Here is a 20,899-nt window from a genome sequence, read left to right on the forward strand (position 1 = left end):
ACAACTATGTCCTCATGTAAATCAACCCTAACCAGACCTCTCGCTTATTCTTTCGATATAGAACTCAATAGCAAACTGTTTAAATAAGATCCTGAAGGCTTGTGCTAAACTGACCCCTCTAAAACAATCTCATGGTCTTTGGACAAAGTCTTGTGCTTAGCCTCCTCAATAGATAACTATTCAACTTCTTTGAAGGATCTTACTCAAACATCAATCTTTTTACTAGCTATGGCTTCTTGTGCTAGAGTTAGCGAGATTGTGGCACTATCAAGGGATGATGGCCACGTCAAATTCTCGGAGTCGGGAGAAGTTAATTTATACCCAGATCCTGCATTCCTGGCTAAAAATGAACTTCCCACGAAGTGTTGGGGTCCTTGGAAGATCATCCCTCTAAAGGAGGATCCTTCTCTGTGCCCTGTGGAATGCCTTAAAGCTTACCTGTCAAAGAGTGAGGTCTTTAAAGGCAGACAACTCTTTATTATCAAATGCTCGAAGAGATCATTGCAACAAAACCCCGGCTTTACTGTGCAAACAGCTCCTCAAGCTGTAGTCCACTGCCAAGAGCTTGTTGACACACGTCCTCTTCAGTTACCTCCTCTGTCAGTGACAGTCGACACGGATGCCTGGGAACAGTGTTAGTACGGTCATACCTCCACCAAGAAGATGCAGGGTCAGTGATCAGTTCCATTTCAACAATTCCATATCAACACTCTGGAAGCCATGGTAATGTTTCTTTCTCTGAAGAGATTAAACCTGAAGAAAAAATCACACATCGTTAGTTCTCGACAGCAAGACAATAGTCCACTGCAAGTCCCAGAACTGCAAGTAGATCTCATTGTGACAAACTTCAACAAAAAGCTTCCCGGTATGTAGCATCAAATTTAGATCCGGAAGCAGTGGGGGTAGATGCGATGTCACTGGATTGGAACCAGTGGACTCGCATTTACCTTTTTCCACCGTTCAATCTCCTTCTGAAGGACCTGGACAAACTATGGACCTTCAAGGAGATAGCAGCATTAGTGGCCCTAAATTGGCCCAAGAGCAATAGGTACCCTCTTGTTCTGAAACTCAAACTTCGCTAGATTCCTGTCGACACCAATGCTGTCCCAGGATGTTCAACAGGAGACTGTCTTCAGCTCATGATTTTCTTATCCTAGCTACTGAAAGAAAATACGGAGTTGCAAAGGAAAGGATTGATTTTATAGAAGAATACAAGTCTTTTACTATAAAAAGACAATACTTGTCCTTTTGGAAGAAGGGGGTGGAGTTTTTTTAAGAAACATAAGCCCACTTCGACTACAATTGACTTCTGTTTATCATTCTTTATTACACTACATGAACAGGGTTTGACCTCCACAACTATGTCCTCATGTAAATCAACCCTAACCAGACCTCTCGCTTATTCTTTCGATATAGAACTCAATAGCAAACTGTTTAAATAAGATCCTGAAGGCTTGTGCTAAACTGACCCCTCTAAAACAATCTCATGGTCTTTGGACAAAGTCTTGTGCTTAGCCTCCTCAATAGATAACTATTCAACTTCTTTGAAGGATCTTACTCAAACATCAATCTTTTTACTAGCTATGGCTTCTTGTGCTAGAGTTAGCGAGATTGTGGCACTATCAAGGGATGATGGCCACGTCAAATTCTCGGAGTCGGGAGAAGTTAATTTATACCCAGATCCTGCATTCCTGGCTAAAAATGAACTTCCCACGAAGTGTTGGGGTCCTTGGAAGATCATCCCTCTAAAGGAGGATCCTTCTCTGTGCCCTGTGGAATGCCTTAAAGCTTACCTGTCAAAGAGTGAGGTCTTTAAAGGCAGACAACTCTTTATTATTATTATTATTATTACTTGCTAAGCTACAACCCTAGTTGGAAAAGCAGGATGCTATAAGCCCAAGGGCTCCAACAGGGAAAATAGCCCAGTCAGGAAAGAAAATAAGGAAAAACTCTAAGAGAAGTTTAAGAGCAATAATAACATTAAAATAAATCTTTCATATATAAACTATAAAAACTTGAAAATAATAAGAGCATAAAAACTTCAAAATAACAAGAAGAGAAATAAAATAGAATATTGTGCCCGAGTGTACCTCATGCAAGAGATCTTTAACCCGAGACAGTGGGTACAGAGACTATGGCACTAACCAAGATTAGAGAACAATGGTTTGATTTTGGAGTGTTTTTCTCCTAGAAAAGCTGCTTACCATAGCTAAAAAGTCTCTGAATAATTACAGAGCAGTAGTTAACCTCTTGAGAGAAGAAGAATTTTTGGTAATTTCAGTATTGTCAAGTGTATGAGGAAAGAGGAGAATGTGTAAAAAAAAGGTCAGACTACTCTGTGTTTGTATCGGCAAAGATGAAATGCGCCGTAACCAGAGAGAGGGATCCAATGTAGTACTGTTTGGTCAGTCAAAGGACCCAGTAACTTTCTAGCGGTAGTATCTCAACGGATGGCTGGTGCCTTGGCCAACAAAAGGAGAATCGGCAGGATCTAATCTTTCTTTGAATCAGCTAAAGTCCAAACTCCCCTATTTTATCAGAAAGGGCTGAACTGGATAGTATGCCATCAGGTCATAATCCTAGGAAAGTTGCTTCTTCCGTAAACTTCTTCCAGTATATTTCCTTCGAAGGCTTACAAGCTTATACTGGATGGGAATCTTCAAGAGTAATTCAAACATTACTTGCAACAATTGGAAGAAAATTAACACTTCGTTGTGGCAGTTGGTAGTATGATTAAACCAGCTTCTTAGTGCTGGGCATGGGCTCTCATGGACTGTATAATATGGGACTATTACAGTGTGCATAGATAGTGCAGGTTGAATGATCTAATCTGCATTGTGTTATAAACTATGTTTAAATTGAAGTCAAAAGGTGATCTATCTTTATCATATAGAATGATTTTACTATTCTATTCTATACGATGTTACTGGGGTAAACATCTCTTGTTTTAAGCACAGTAAATGTAAATACAGTTTTGTTGCACCAATTTTGTTACATTTATATGCTTTCGAAAATAATAAAAGATTGTACATCTTTTTGCGTTTTCTTTATATGGACCTACTGTTCTTAGATAAAAAGTAGTGTACTGTATCTCTATTTTTTACCCCTCCTTTTTACAGACTATTGTTTGGTCAATATGTGTTCATATAAAGGTACTTTCTTTGCAGTGAGTGGGGCTATAATGATAACTGTTTGATTTCGTTACAAAAAATTGCATAGTCCACTCATAGAGGTAGACTTTTGACCCAAAATAGCTATATTTGGGAGTATAAAACAAACCATCATGAGCTACACTAATCGTAGAACAATTCTAAATCTTCTATAATTAGTGAGGTTGACAATAAATAGTACGTATGTGGTTAAAACTCTTAAAAACTCTTAATTTGCCACAACTGAAAATTTTAAATCTCAGGTACTCTTCCATCAGGACGACATGGCTCAAGCCCAAAAAAGGGATTTTGACATAGGAAAAATCTAGTTTTGGGTGAGATAGCGATGTCATCCTGATGGACCCGCCCGTTACTTTTCATCCCCTCCCAATTCTCAGTGTCAGGCCATGTTTCATATGACGGCTGCTGCTGGAATTGTGAACCAGCGACATGTTTACAGTAACACACTGGGATTGGAGGTGTAACGGCTATCCTATGTATCCAATCCTATCCCATAGCCTTCGAGACAAGGGTAACTCTATTTTGGGGAAGGATAGCCGTGGTTGTTTTAAACACATCCCTGTTACATACACGATATCTTTCGGGATATTCGCTCCAGGGGTTAGAACTCTGTGATACCTCTACAAGTAAAATTCTCTAGTATATCACTTGCAGGAAATATCCCAAGTAGAAAGCTGCCTAGAGGGACGACATGGCTATCCATGGCTATCTCACCCAAAAAATAGTTTTTTCCTTTGTCAAAATCCCTTTTTGTAACAATTATTTAAGCAGGGGAACATTGGAGTTATCTAGTGTAGCAAAGAGACCACTGGAGTAGGTGGTGATGGTCTTTTCAAGGCAAAAGATTGGGTGATCTTATGAAACATGTCTCAGCCAAGATGCACACCGAAGACATGCTTGATAGGTTGTGTTAGAATAGATTTACATGACAATATAGTCGATGGCTGGAGCTTTCTCTTCTCAAAGAGGTGGACCAGAAAGAAACCCAAGAAGCACAGGGTTATCATAGAGGAAGCAACAAATTTGAAAGAAAAGCCAACCACATCTTCCTCACTGATTGATGTTGTCTTGTGGATGAAGACCTCTTGTAGCTCATCAAATAAGTGAATCTGTTGGTGGAGAATTCTTTTTCGAAAATTCGGAAGAGAAACTTCAAGCGTGAAGGTTTCGGGTCAGAAAGCAGGAAGCATAGGTAGTCTGTCCTCCCAATTTCTGATACAGCTGTGCAGACAGGGGTTGTAGTCTTGGTATTAGATGAAGTGATGGGTTCCATGGGCCGTTAGGCCGAAGTGGCCTATTCAAAGCCTTCAAAATCAAACTCGTCGGCAGGAGCAGATAAATCAACGACCACCTGTTCCAATCTAAGTTTAGTGCATCTCTTTGAAGTTACTTCAAATTGGGGAGGGTCACTGTATTTAGGAATCTTGAGCATGATCCCCTTTCCTGAGACAACAGACTGCAACATGGTTGTCTATGTAGATCTTTACATGGGAGTTTCATCTTGGACGAATCCTCTTCAGTGTCGGAAAGATCGCCATCAGTTCCAACACATATACATGAAATTTTGCAAACTTAGGGAACAATTCTCGAACACAAAAGTTTCCTCCAAGCAACCTCCCCATTCTGACTTGAAGCATTTGTATAAAAGATCATATGAACCAGGAGATGGACCTAAGGGACCAACTTGGCTGATCCATTTGTCATAACTCAAGACCTGAGGATCCTCGTGCCACCGACTGGGCAGTAGCTCTTGACGGTCCCGAAGTCCCTTGCGAGCCACCCTTCTCCACACCCAATTGAGGTCCTTTAGCCTGTTCTTCAACACTCATTCTACTATGGAGGCAAACTAAAGAAGACCAAATATCTTCTCCAGTTGTCGTCTGGAAGAGAAGCTGCTCGAAACAAAGGATTAGACTGTTTAGAATTCTTAGCCACAATGCTTTTGTAAGGGTTATAGTAGGTATCACAGACTCCATTGGAGACCTAGCCCCCTGAAATGCCATTTTCAGTACTAGTCTCGACTTTGCAAAGTTTGTCAGGAAACCCAGATCCTGCAAAACCTTTAAGAACTGTCATCATCATCATCTCCTATGTCTGTTGATGCAAAGGGCCTCAGTTAGATTTCGCCAGTCGTCTGTCTTGATCTTTTAAATCAATATTTCTTCATTCATCATTTCCTACTTCACGCTTCATATTCCTCAGCTATGTAGGCCTGGGTCGTCCAACTCTATTAGTGCCTTGTGGAGCCCAGTTGAAAGTTTGGTGAACTAATCTCTCTTGGGGAGTGCAAAGAGCCTGCCCAAACCATCTCCATCTACCCCTCACCATGATCTCATCCACGCATGGCACTCGAGTAATCTCTCTTATAGTTACATTTCTAGTCCTGTCCTGCCATTTAACTCCCAATATTCTTCTGAGAGCTTTGTTCTTAAATCTACAAAATCTATTGGATATAGTTTCATTTTCATAATATGACTCATATCATACAGTAACACTGATCTGTATAAACTGATATATAGCCTGAGGACAGTAGTGTATTAGTGAAATAACTTTTCTCTCTATGCCCAGATCAACCAATCTTCCAGGAAATCTGTAACCTTTAGTCCCTGCAGTAGCAGGAGTTTGCTCACCACCTTTACAAGGTTGGTAAACATTTCTTCAACACTCGTTCTAGATAGATACCCGCAATCCTTAGGTAAAGACTCAGGAAGGCAGCCCTACCCACTCATTTATCTCTGTCTTAAACTTATGAATAGAAGACTGTGCTACAATTCTTGTATCGGAATCCCATGTCATAGATGAGTCACCTCACTGAAGTCAACAAGGTTTCGTCGGTGATAATGTTCGCCATTGTCAATTTCTTGCCAATTGTGAAGATCACCTCACCCACCACATATGCCATAGATCTTGCAATGAATGGGAATGATAGTAAATTTGTTGAAGCCATGGGAGATGAAGGTGATGAGGGAGTTGTTGGTGTGTCTGGCAGTGGCATCATGCTGCGTTGCACCATTTGGTGAAATGCTTGCATTGTCATGCCCATGACAACTGCATCTCGTTATAGAAAAGTACAAATATTTACTTTTACTGTCGTAATGACAGAATGGCTTCATAAGTGAGATGCTTGCTAATATTTTGATATACCCTATACAGCTAATATCACTGGTTGCATTGAATATAAAGATGAAAATACTGTAATATTCCTGCAAATGGTTAATATAACTTGCAATTTCATGAAAACATTGAACATATATACTACATCCAAGATACCAATACTGCAACATGTTTGCCATAGCTGACACAGTTGGATGGACATACTGTATACTTGCAGCAAAATTGTCATACCTAATAACCAGTAAAGTACCTGCCCCATTAATTTTCTGATGGTGCCTTGTCCATATTTATATATTTTAAATAAACCATGTGGTTTTAATAATCTCTCAAAACAATAAAAGGAAGATAAACATTATTGTATCAACTATTTTGGATATGTAAAATAAAAAAGTAATTTCATAGCACACTCTCCCATTCATAAATTAGAGACAGTGAGAAATGAGTGGACAGGGCTGCTTTCCTAACTCTTTAGTTACGCCAAGGACAGGTGTTTGAATACCTACAACGAATGTTATGTTGAAGAGTAAATTGTCTTGATAAATTCTGGTACTTCATAATATTACCAAAAATTATCGGAGGGCCTAAAACATCCTGTACCAAAATATCAATAGTATACAACAGATATACAAAAAGATATTCAAGCAAACCTATGCAACAACAGGCTGAATTAGATAATATATCAAATGGTAGATTGTCTGTAAAGTTTCAAACATGAGTACTTGTGGTAACAATACAAACTACTTTTGTATAGGACATAACACTTTATTTATACTTAAATCCAAACCAGTCTATATTATTTACAATGACTATATTCACTTCTTTTACTTTGTACACATTTTAGGGACTGGAAATAAGAAAAAAAGTAAAAAAAAAAATAGTAATACAAGGACAGAACTGACTAAGAGAAAGTTTTAACATGTAAAGTGGGGAAACTTTCTCAAAAGATGCTTCAAAGTTTTGGATAAACTCAATAAAGCAAAAATACATATGCCAAAATATATTATGCCATTTTTGACTAAATACTGTGGGGACAGCAAAAATAAAAGAAACAGTAAATTCCTATAACCTTGTAAGGTTTTTAATAAGTATCAGAATCTTTGCACAGGGACAGAAGTTGGCCAAAGTATGTTAAAAATGCCATAGTTTAAGAATAGATGAATTAAAGAATTGAGATAGGAGATTACATTTTGTTGCTAAAGCTGAATCAAATAAAAATTAAAACCTTAGGTAAAACACTATAGCAAGCTTTTGTCCACAACTTTGTTACTGGTTACTTGCAAAAATCTTTACAAGTTACCATATAAAGGAACAAGAAATCTGCTCTTTATAAAAATCCTACAAATGATATAAAGATAATGCCAAGCATTGCTGCCACATATCTATAAAGTCAAAGAAAACAACAATAAATTTCAACGAAAGGAAATCAATTCCATTGAGTGTTTTTGCAAATTACAAGCCATACATATGTAAGTATAGTAACCAACATAAGCAAAGTACTCAGTACAGAAAGCCAATGTATATATCTTAAGGTAATAATTCAAATTATCTTGACTAAGTAAAACAATTAAGGAAAATGTATCAAAATCATTATTTTCCAATTTTCAGTTTTAAAAATATGCATTGAAACTGTTTTATGAATACATGTTACAGTACTGGGTTTAAAAATTAAACCAAATAAAACACTACATATCACAGATACTGAAAAAATGGTAACCAGGAAAAAAGGTGATTTATAAAATTAATGAGGGTTCATGATGTAAGAGTATTCTACAGTATCATGGTATCAAAATTATTAACAAAAATACTGTCATTACATAATATAGTGAACTATGGTACTAAACAGTATTCCCAAGTTCAAGCCTCATCCAGTTTTAGTTTGAATTAAAATCTAATTTAAAAGCATTCAGTTTAATTTATATGTAAAGCTGCTCAATAAATAATACTCATATGAATTAACAGAATACTTTAGAAAATTTAGAATTTTATAGTTCTGTAACATTGACCTCGATAATGTACACAGCACTGGAAAAGCATGCAAGCTTTTCTATGCTATTTATAATTTTTAGTGAAAAAGTTCTAACAATTTTAACCCCATAAAATCTCCAAATGTTGTGTCTTAAAGTCACCACTAATTAAGAAACCAAATATGAATAGAATAAATTGATTTACTCTGCTGCTGTTCACCTGTACCTTTAACATGAAGGTATGGCTTTTATCAGTTTTAATTACAGAGTAGCTAACGGAATAAGTTATCATGTGGTAACATTTTGGTAAGAAAATTTGTCAAATTCTATATGGACTCAAAACTAGGAACACAATCTTATCATGAGTTTGTGCCTTCTGTTACATAAAAAAGACTAACTGTACAGAGATGAAAAACTTAACTAGGAGCAACAAAACTACAAATTCAAGTCCTGAGGTGATATAAAAGCTATAATATTAGAGGAATTAAACCAAAAGGTATGCTATGTTGGTATAAACTATTACAAAAGCATCATTATTATAGGCAAACACACTTTACAAAAAAAGAGAGAAAAGCTGGGATAAATAAAGTTTCAAGATTTACACATAATTAGCAAAATTATACTGTACCTTTCAGGTTTTGTATGAACATATTTTAAGACTATATACAAGAAAGAAAATTTTAATTTTATATATAACTTTGTACACACAAGAAACATGCTTTGAGCTTTTGAAAAGCTCCTTTCAATTATATTAGTATTTGGCTGTTTCTGTCGATGCATGGGGATTTATTTTCATTATTCTATTAGAACTGGTATGTCTAAATCAAAGCACAAAACACTATTTAATCTCAAAGAAAAAAAAATTGTCATTACCAAGTATACATTAAACTTGAGTTGGGACTTTCATTAATTAATGAATAGCACTGCTGTAATCTTGATGCAAAGAATATTTTTCTAACTTCCCTAATTCAAGGGAAGACGAGAACTTTAAACAATACGTCACACAGCCTTTTAGATTCTTTTAATTTTACAGGGAAACTAACTTGAACAGGCATTGCACTTTCTTCCACTCATGTGGCCCCAAAATAATCCAACTTATCAACAGAAACAGCAAATATTTGAAAATCTAGGGAGGGTTACATCTGTGCTGAATTGCAAACTAGGAATGATATGCTCCTTGATGTAAATTTTCACGTTGAGATATTTATAATAATACCTAAAGCATATATTTGCTATATCTTATTTAATAGGAGTGGAATGGTCTTGAAACTATAAATGCTTTTTATACACCTAATATATCTATGCTTGGCATAAATACAGTTGAAATACTGGCTACTGATAACGACAGTCATAGTACAGGACAGTAGCAATCATTTGATAGATTCAGGTGAGTATTGCATTACTTTGGCAGTTACTGCCACAATGTTCAGGATACAAATATTTCAACAGAGAAAGATATAGACAAGTTTAAGATATGCGTACATCTGACTTCAATATGAAGTCAAGTTACTTGGGATAAGGGCTATTATCTATCTACTGTACAAAATGGAGAACTGCCCGACTAATTCTCCAACGCTTCTTCCTTCAAGTATTGTCTATTATCTTACTCTAGACAAATTGTTGGAAACCTTAAGGAAACTACAATGGTATGTTTTTATTCCAAATTACTAAGAAATATATAATTATCTTATGAAGAGTTGGGAATATTCCCATTGGCTAAACGAGCATTGAACCCAGGAAAAATCATATATAAAATCTAATTGGCACAAGTGAAAAATTAACATAAAACATTATTTATGTATAGATGATTTTTTTTAATAAAACAATTAAAATCATGTTAAGTGAAGTCCAAGACAAAGTATGTAAAACTAATAATTCTATAATTAGTTCTTCCTGGGTCCTGCTAAAAAGCCTTAAAGCCACAATCCAAAGGAATAAAAACAGCTACCTTTCTGAATCCTTTTACCCCTCTGACATCATTCCTTTGCCCTTCTGTGTACACCAAAGATTATACAGACAGTTTACTGATATAACAAATTTCTAGTAGCACTGAGTATAGAAACAATTCAGTGAACTTCAAACTGCATTCACATTTATCTTAAATCATATAAACATGCTTTATATTTTATTAGGCAAATCAATCATGTGATAGGATACTCATTATCACTTATGAATTCAAATTAACTACAAACTTCTCATCTCCACTGACAGCTCCAGAGACCTTGGTTGAAAAACAAAGTAGATAAGTATATACAGTACAGCAATATTCAAAACATTACTCTGAATTATGAACATCTTATGAGTTGAAGATATTATATCAACATCTAACCTTTACCTCTTCTATCGTGAGAAGTATCAAATTCCAGAAACACACAAATCACAAAGCTACAAACAAGACAGTTAGAAATTATATACTGTACAACATTACATTGATCCCTCAGTACAGGAAACAGTTTACCGATATGAAGACAAGACCATTGCAACAGTCATCTAGCCATGTGGAAAGTAAAGAACCATGCTTTAAACTGCTGCCAAATAATTGCTTAGGGCAAGTACATAAATGCTAACATGATACGAAAAAAACTAGAAACACTAAAGTATAGATGTATTTAGATCTGACATACTAGTTAGTAATGCACTAGTTGTGCCCTCACTAAGAGAGTATCTAGATATGTGCAGTGGAAAGACAATAGTGTAAGTTATAAGGTACAACATACACTGAGTAAAAATCTAAATATACTTTGCTATATATCAGGGTTCTGATGTAGAATACCTTGAATAATATATATGACATAGTTATTTATCTTAAGAGAAAAGCAGTGGTTGGTTCTATAAGCTGCTAAAATAATGAAGCAAAGAGATAAAAGGATAAGCTGGTTTGGAGCTGTTATGTGAAATTTGAAGCTTTGAATTTTCTGTGTTGTAATAGTCTAAGGAAAATATAAAATTTTTCATGATTTGAAATAATATTCCGGGCATATGGACTTTAAAGTCATTTTTTTAAATAACTGTAATATTGTGAGACACACACTATACACATTTGCTAGTTTTAAAGAAAGAATATTTGTTTACTTCAGTTTCATTAATGGTATACAGGGTTCAAGTTGAGATGTAGATGATGACGCGGAGACTCGTGCTGAGCTGAAGATCCACTGGTTGCTTGTTCCCTCCGAACTCTGATAGACACGAGAATGTGTAGCACCATGGCTTTGCAATCCCCACAGACAGTCATCAGTTCTCCTCTTAGACGATCTTCAGCTTGTGTATTCTTTGATCGCTGCTTTTGTTTTCTGCAAAAATATTTTAAGACCACAGGTAACAACTTTGGCATCTTACTGTACTTCATTTCCTTATTCAGTACTGTACAAGAATAGTTGTACTGGAAGCAAATTCAGTTTATATAGGGGTAAACAGTAATAAATATTTTTAACTTAAAGCATCAAGCAATTTTGCAAAAATGAATAGCAAAATAAAGTATTACAAATATTCTCAAAAAAATTATTTAAGATGTCATGAAAATAGGCTCTTTTAACATAATCTTAGATTCATTCAGATAGGTAATATACAATTTATTGGAAAAAGCATATAAAACACAAGGGCATGTTAAAGTTACCACCACCCCTCTTTATTTCAAAAGATAATTTAAAAAACTAAACTGTATAAAGTGTATTCGTATGCCATCCAAGCCTAGTTTTGTTGAGCACTGTATGTCAAACTTTTGTGGTTGCCTGTTGTAAAATATTATCCTTGCTTATCTAAGTAAAGGCTGGGAGGAACGTAGAGAGGAGACGTCCCCTTTTTTGTTTCATTTGTTTGATGTCGGCTACCCGCCAAAATTGGGGGAAGTGCCTTGGTATATGTATGTATGTATCTAATTAAATATCATAGATGTCTTGTTCTCTTTCGTGTGAATGAAATTATCATAATTAGAATACAAGTGTCAGGTTTGTAATTCATAAGAACTTATTAGTTTATTGCGAAGATTAATTTCTTTTATTCACACGCCCTTATATAAGACATTAATTTTCAAAGGGACAATATGCATAAGTGTACTAGAGATAAGTACATAGACTCTACAACCATAAATGCAAGCAATTCACCTACAAAGTTGGAGAAATCGATTGTAAGTAAAATTTAAAAATTCAGTACAATAATACAAAATCATATATTATAACAGCACATTACAGAAGAAAATAAATGAGATATAAAACTTGATTGATAAATTTTCTTAACTTTTGAAATAATGATAGTCACACCTTTGCATTTGCATTGTAAATATGCAAAATAGTCAGGCAGTAGATTATTTACTATTGCTGTAAACCCAAAATTATATAATCATCAGGTGTGTGTAGTGCATGAAATGTTATTACACTGGGGGAAGAAATAAGGAAATATGCTAAAATGTTGTGAGTGTTTCTGTGTTGAAATGTATTGCTTTTGCATCAGCAATTCAATCAATTTACCATCTTAAGCCAAGCCATTACTTGAGGTCTTCAATAACTCCCAATGTTCAGCTATAATGTTTTACAAATAATTCATGATTTCAAAAAAAAACCTGTGATAATGATCATTTCAATTAAAGATCCTGTGATGATGATAAAGTATTAATGGTTAACTAAAGCATCCATTATAAATACAATAATAACAATAGTGAGTAAATAGAACATTATGGATAGGTTTTATTGAGGGACACAAGCACCAAGACTTGGATAGCGCTCTTAACTGACAATATACCCATTCAGAGCTGGGTCAACTGGTGGGAGCAGAATGGGGTCAAACTGTGGAACATGAAATTACTAGCCAATTGCTCTACCAATAAGTTATACCGTATTTTTCTATGTATAGTGTATGATGCACATTTGGGGAATAATTCCATTACCTTCACTAATAAAGAGAAATCTGCTGTAGAGTTACTCTGAAAAGGACTTACTTTACTAAGAATATGTTAAGGAATTAGGCAATGAACAAGTGCAAGTACTTTACAGGCGTTGGGTAAAGTAAAAACCCACCAGATACCTCCCTGTATATAAAACTGATGGCTAGTTTTGAGCCCTATTCAGGGGGGGAGGATGTTTATATACCACTTTATACAGTAGTAGTTTATAGTAGTTATTGTAAACTGATTAGCCTAGACAACATCAAAGTTAAAAAGAACATATAAAGCAACATAAAAACATATGATAAAGCTCAGCACTCCACTTACAATTCCATTGTTAATTCCTTCTCAATAGCATAGCATTCACTTATGGCTAATGTCCTCGCCCGATACAGCTGTTTCCTTTTAAGATGCACAGAAATCAGGGTGCTTTATAAAGTGAAAGCATGCAAGTAAGAAAAAAAAAAAAAAGTCCAGTTCTCACTGAAACATAGGCATGCATTAAAAATTATATACAGTACTATGCTTTGTATTATCTCATGCTAAGGCACTTTAAAAGGTATAAATGAGCAAACAATTTACAGATTACTTTCTATTTCAAACATAAAATGAAAGCTTGTTAAGCTATCAATTAATGAAAGCAAGGATGAAGGAAGTGTGATTGTAAATTTATTGATATGAAACATGACAACTTTATTCAATTCATATAAAAATAAAGCAGTGTATCAACTTAAAAGTTACTTGGATTATGGGCATATGTCAGCCATATCCCGAAATTGCAATTTGTAAAAAATTTAATTATAAAATTATTGAAGTAACTTAGGTAAAAAGGAAGGAGAAAAAGTACATACTTTTTGAAATCTGCAGGAAGAGACCTTCTTTTGTTGTTGTAAACAGAATGACGGTTCGGCATCAAGGAACGTCTACATATCCAAGTAGTACATGTATACCCATTAGCATTATTGCATTTTTAATAGAATAGCTGGGATTTGCAACTAAAGAAAGCATTGTGGCCTATTTATAATACAATCATGCAATGCAAAGCAGAAGGAAAACCATAAAATAAATCTATCTAATCAAGAAACAAACCTTAAAGATTTTTAACTGACACAATAATTTAATTACAATTCAAAGATTAAAATACCATACGTACTCCACTTTATAAGAATCAAATACACAAAGAATTATGTATACTGTATATTGAGCATCTCGCTAATAATTTTCATAACACACAGACGAGGAAACAATATGAAATAAAAAAATTTCTTTAAGTTTTATAAACAAACTTATGTCTCACTTGCAATAAATAAATCATGGGTATAACATACTATACAAGAAAATACACAAATATATTGTGAAGTACTAAGACTCTTTTAATGATTTCTACGTTTGTGCCAATATGTAATTCTTATTTTCAAAACAATTGTTAATTTTAGACGACATTATCGGAAGGTTTTCCAATTGCAGTTAAACACTTAACAACATTTAAATAAGCATTAAAGCAGGCATCATGCAAATATTGAAAAGACCATCACTATCAAGGATAACAACTTATCATAAATAATGACATGGCCACATACTTCTTAATGGCTTCATTAACATATGGAGCTGGAGGTTGCGTAGGAAGAGACTGAGGACCATCTGCAGAACGTGGAAGTGTAGGTGAGGATGGAGCTGATCCAACACTACCGCTCATGCTGCTGCGCCTCTCAATAGCTGCACTGCTACTACTGTTTGTACCCGGTAGAGGCAAGTCCTATGAACGCACACACAAAAATAAGAACTTTAGAATATAATTTCATGCTAATCCTGGTAACAAAGGTTAAGCAGTCACTGATGGTATGAAGAAACCTGTATATGAGAATACACAATTGAGAACTTGTGGAACATCCCACAGGATCAGTCCTCTAAACATGTACCTTAAGCAACAGTGTACATTTTCTGGGTTATTTTTTCTAACATGATATATTCATTTTAATATTTTCATTACTAAAAATAATAAACCTTATTTAAAAATATTCTTTCCAGTGGGGACATGCAAATAAATATCTGTAGGCGAAAGAAAATCCAACCCAACAGGAGGGGAGGAGACACATGCATCCTCCATATTTCAGAATGGTGGAAATACAGCAGAAGTATACACGTGCAAAAGCTGATTTGAAATACAATGGCTCTTGAGGAAATGAACGTTGTATTTATACTGTACAGTACTGTTGTAACTAGAGTGAAAAGCGTGTCTTACTCTCTTAAAAGATCTACAGACTCACAGCAGCATTATCATATTTGATAATCAAGTGTACAGTACGTATATTGATAAAAAGCAGAGTACAATACAGGTACAGTATTTCTACTTCTGTACTACAAGAATATAATTTTTATGCACATTATTATTAAAGTCCAATGGAATAGTGATAGTATGGTTTCTAGTCTTGACATATCATCAGTAATTTCTAGTATATGTATATTCTTTTGAGGGGGGGAATAAGCAAGAACAAAAAGCCAGGATTTTTAAACTAATGAATGAAGGAGGTTCTGCCAAATCAAGGCAAAAGCTTTGGATGTAAAATGTAAGCTTTCATTAAGCTTAGCTTCCTGAATTGTACCTGAGACAGGATGAGATCAATTCCATTGTGCATGTGATTCTCCTCATGCTCTGTTACCTGAATACGCTTAGCGATGTGTTCAGAGAAGTTAAACTGTAAAGAAAGTGTCCCTTTTTATTTTGAACATTCCCAAACAGTTATGTAACATATTAAGACGCATCTGATTTTACGCTGCGCAACAAAAGGTTCATTACATTGTTATCTAATTTCAATATACAGTACAAAGGACTGAAGGGAAAACTGTACAGGATTTTCTGACCCTTATGATAGGATCTTGAACAAAGTTATTAATTTAATGCTATTCATAAATAAGCATTGCTGCCAATTATGTGCATAATGTGTTAACTCCCACATATACTTATGATACAAATACCTAAAACAATATCATATGGATTACAAATAGAAATACTTTCACTTATTAAATGTGTTAGAGGAGAAATCTTTCGAGTACCGTAATGAAAAATAATGCTATACTCTATTTAATTTCATTTAATTTATATTCTTCCAATATTAAAATAAGGATACCATTTTAGTTATATATTATTATTTTTGCACTTAGAAAAAGGACTAAACTGATATTGCAATGGAGAGAAAGTGTGTTACTGTTAATGCATTGTCACATTTGTGCAAAGAATTCAGCATTAGTTGAAAACAGAAATCTTACGTTTGTCATCTTCCAGCCAAAAATTGGCATAATTTATATTTGAAGAATATATAGGGTTTTCAATGCCATTTCCCAGGGAATGCCTTTAAAATTTTATAACAGGGTAAGCTATTGTCTGCTAGCACATGACTAATCACAGTTTAACCTTGGCTAACCCTCGTTGAAGTTGTTAATTATTGATTAAATATGAATTTAAAAATTAGAATTTAATTCAAAAGTAATAAAAAGATTAGTTTATTAGTTTTTGAGACATAGTTTATTGATAGATATAAATTGTACCTCAAATGTTAGTCTAACGACCTGTATTCTTCCCTGTTTCCTCTGAACAAGTGATATAGTTAACAATAAAATCTCCAGTGTACATATACTGACCATTACTTTACCCATTACTTATCTTTCTAACTCATGTTCATTGTTTTACCATAATTACATAATTTTTGTAATGAAAAATACAGTATCAAATAAATAGTATAATTATTAGCAAAAGTTTGCCTTGTTACATTAGTTTTCCTTATATAAAATCTCCCTTTTCTTCATTTGATTGTATTTTGCATGCATATAAAAATGACTAAAAATTTGCGTGAATCATCACAAAAGCCACATTTCTGGGAGTATGTTATTAATACAATATAACAACTACATCTTTCATTGATACTAGAATAGGTTTAATCCATTTTAAAATTTTGAAATAGTCAAGGCCAAAACCAAGTAGGTGATTGTTCGCAACCCGTTATCAGTGGAAAAGTTCCAAAACTTTCTGAAACATGAATTTATCGTATTCCAAATTTAAAAAAAAATTTATTGCATTAACTGCATTAATAGGTTAAATCCATACATATTCTACATTTGAAAGAAACAATCCAGTATACAACTGAAATGATTCAGTCTACCATACAGTATGAACACCATTTGGTGCCAATATTGGAGGCAAAGCCTCAAAATATGTATAAAAAATCTGCATCAGAACACCTTCATGTTGTTTCTAAAGTTTAACCTCCAATGGAATAATCCTCTTCTTATATTTTAAAGGGCAGGCAAAAGTTAGATTTTAATCAATACACTTTCCCAATTTGAATTTGGAGAGGAGGCTTGATGAAGGGCAATGCCTTCGATAATGATAATTACTCCTAGCCTACTGCTGGCATACAGCTGTTAAGAGCTCCAAAATTTGGTAGTAGCAATTACCTGCTGCTCTACAAAATGTAGTATATGGCCTAATGAAAATTTTCAATGCAGTAAAAGAAACCTTCAAGTAAACAAACAAAGGTTACATAAAACTTAAAAGTGCAATACCAATTAAAAAGTAACTATAACAAAGTTTTAATGAACTCACCGTAAGTCTCGACAGTATAGACCTGGGTAGCGATATACTATCGTCTTCCTCATCCCTAGGAGATAAAGCCTGGGGGGTTAACATCTGAACTGGGATATTTGAGAAGTGTTCAGTTGGTATTCGCATCTGAAAGTTGGTGAAAAAATAATAACAGTTAAAAGATATTAATTGTATTTAATATAGATAGGATTTGAATGCCTAATAGCTTGTAAATAATCCAATACAGAGCTTCATCATATCTCAATCTATAAAACAGTTAAGTGATAGATCATCCCTTACTTTTGTAGCACACTTTTTACAAACAATTCTTTTGCAAAGTCTGCATTCTATTCCTCTTGGACCAAAGAAACCAAATCTAGTTTTCATACAGAGGAAACAGATTTTCCCCTTGGCCATGTCCTCCTTGATGGTTAAGTCGAGAGGGAGCGCTTCTAGGTCTGCTTTTGTGAGAACATTACGGATATGGACTACCTCCTCCAAGGTTAGTGCTAAGCAGTCAAGCCGTGAGGAGAAATGTGCCTGAAATACGAGCAGTTTTTATATTTTTGAGTCATACAGTGTATACACCTGTGAATTATATATATATATATATATATATATATATATATATATATATATATATATATATATATATATATATATATATATATATATATAGATATATATATATATATATATATATATATATATATATATATATATATATATATATATATATATATATATATAGGGTATGGCATATTTAAAAGGCTCAATTATATCATATGGCAAAAGTAAATGCATAGTACTATGTTCAATCATCTTGCAATTTATGTTTTCCTTGAATCTGCCTTATATCACCAAAAATATTTTGCGGCTGTAAAAAGAACCATTTTTGTTTTTCATAAAAATACGTGGAAAGTATTATTTAAAATGATATACAAGTACTGTACAGTATATGGCAAAGAATAATTACAATTCTATCTAAAATATCTTTGTTTTGAAAAACTGAAAATATCAAGAGTTCAGATAATGACCATGCAAGTAATACAATTTCACTGCAGTAATCATATCTTAAAATTTTTATGTGAAAGAGTATGATTGTCAATGTGATTAAATATATAGATATATTCGAGTATATTTAATACTGTTTCATTTGGTTACGTTCATGATATAGGTTTAGACGACCTGACGGATGTCGGCTATATATAGACCATATTTAGCCTGTAATTATTACTCCATCACTTACATCACAACTACAGTAGTTAAATTTCACTTACCGAGGACAAGAAATCTCTCTGTGTCTGTGAAGTAGATGCAATGTAGTCTTGGTGTGAAGGTGAAGAAGGCGCAGACACATTTGTAGATTGGGGCATAGAAGAAGGAGGGGTGATGGACTCTGAAGAAGGTCGCGGTTGGCAGGGAGTTTCGCACAGTGTGATGGAATGACGCCGTTCAGGTGTGCCTGCATTGCCGTATTTCGCCAGATCAAAAGCTGGTAATGCAATGACAGAAATTCATGTAGAACTGCCATTTAGAGCAAGGAACTGTACTTTGATTTTACTTAAGGCACCATTACAAAATTTCATGACCATAGATATCCTTATGAATGTTATGGAAATCTATATAAGTGAGTAAAAATTAATATATCAGGTGAAAAGGTTCCACAATGATAAAAGACGAGCACAAAAGTATGTGTACTTTTGTAAATTACACAAGATTTTATAGCTTTCGTGTAATTTAGACAAATAAAAATTTTCATTCCCGTCTCTTATCATTGTGAAAGTATGATAGTAATTTTTGGGCTCGAGCCATGTCGTCCTGATGGAAGTTCCCTCTGGCAGCTTCCTGTATCAAATTAAGTACTTTAAACTTTTATAAAAAAAAAAAATAAATAACAGCAGTGTATATCTTACCCATACGGGACCATGGCGAGGTGGGCGTCGATTCCGGAGACTCTGGAGCTGGACTGCCAACTGAATGTACGCTGAAGTTGTGAGTTAGCCTCGGACTGGACGGGGGAATGTCACTTAGATCATCCTCGTCCTCATCCTTTAAAGCGTGAACAAAAATCGTATTATTAAGACAAAATATGGTAACACATGTGATCAGTCAATCTCAGTCAATGTACTATATTATATGACAATTAAATTTACATTGGATATTGCCGGAGGGTTATGGTACCCCATTGGAAACATCCTTGTCTCGCAATCGATTGGAATTGAGTTCCAAGCCGCTCAAGCTCGATAGTTTCTAGTAGGGTCTTCAACGTCCACTGTCCTGTCATCTAGGGATGGGAGTTTAGAGGAGCGTGTAGTTCTTAATTTCTGCATCATTAGCAGCCATTGCCTGACCCACCTTGGCCTCAGCTCGGTTGGGCTTTGGAACTGATGATATATATATATATATATATATATATATATATATATATATATATATATATATATATATATATATATATATATATATATATGCATGTATGTGTGTATATATATATATATATATATATACACACATACATACATACATACATATATATATATATATATACACACATACATACATACATACATATATATATATATACAGTGAACCCTCGTTTATCGCGGTAGATAGGTTCCAGTCGCGGCCGCTATAGGTGAAAATCCGCGAAGTAGTGACACCATATTTACCTATTTATTCAACATGTATATTCAGACTTTTAAAACCTTCCCTTGTACGTAGTACTGTTAACAAACTACCCTTTAATGTACAGAACACTTAATGCATGTACTACAGTACCCTAAACTAAAACAGGCACAAATATTAAAGGTGATTTTATATCATGCATTTCCTAAACATGCTAAAAAGCACGATAAAAAATGGCAACCAATGTTTTGTTTACATTTATCTCTGATCATAATGTAGAAACAAACTGGAGGTAGAGCTTTGCTTATTACCCAGACATATTTCCCATACTTTTCCCTTAGAACTACATCACATCTTCCTACTTTAGATATATATATATATATATATATATATATATATATATATGTATATATATATATATATATATATATATGTGTGTGTGTGTGTGTGTATATATATATATATATTTATATGTATACACATATACATACCTACATATATACATAAATACATGCATACATATATATATATATATATATTACTGTATATATATGGGTTATGGAAAAAA

General features: G+C 34.1%; 1 protein-coding gene and 1 long non-coding RNA gene across 2 annotated transcripts in view; one reads left to right on the top strand and one right to left on the bottom strand.

Moving 5' to 3' along the window:
- Positions 1 to 15,721, top strand: part of LOC137632929 (uncharacterized) — a 77,925-nt gene extending 62,204 nt beyond the window's left edge. Inside the window, exons 3-5 of the long non-coding RNA XR_011042141.1 lie at positions 11,345 to 11,563; positions 12,281 to 12,371; positions 15,153 to 15,721. This is a non-coding gene — a long non-coding RNA (uncharacterized lncRNA). The remainder of the gene's footprint in view (positions 1 to 11,344; positions 11,564 to 12,280; positions 12,372 to 15,152) is intronic.
- The window catches only part of spir (spire type actin nucleation factor), a 130,181-nt gene continuing 116,307 nt past the window's right edge, over positions 7,026 to 20,899 (bottom strand). The window contains exons 8-14 of the mRNA XM_068365031.1: positions 19,620 to 19,755; positions 18,984 to 19,198; positions 18,004 to 18,243; positions 17,725 to 17,850; positions 15,728 to 15,820; positions 14,705 to 14,880; positions 7,026 to 11,538 (exon numbers count right to left, since the gene is read on the bottom strand). Coding sequence (XP_068221132.1) covers positions 11,331 to 11,538; positions 14,705 to 14,880; positions 15,728 to 15,820; positions 17,725 to 17,850; positions 18,004 to 18,243; positions 18,984 to 19,198; positions 19,620 to 19,755 — 1,194 coding nt within the window. The 3' untranslated portion in view covers positions 7,026 to 11,330. The remainder of the gene's footprint in view (positions 11,539 to 14,704; positions 14,881 to 15,727; positions 15,821 to 17,724; positions 17,851 to 18,003; positions 18,244 to 18,983; positions 19,199 to 19,619; positions 19,756 to 20,899) is intronic.

This window comes from Palaemon carinicauda, chromosome 42 (assembly GCF_036898095.1).
Source record: "Palaemon carinicauda isolate YSFRI2023 chromosome 42, ASM3689809v2, whole genome shotgun sequence".
In the NCBI taxonomy this organism is placed as follows: domain Eukaryota; kingdom Metazoa; phylum Arthropoda; class Malacostraca; order Decapoda; family Palaemonidae; genus Palaemon; species Palaemon carinicauda.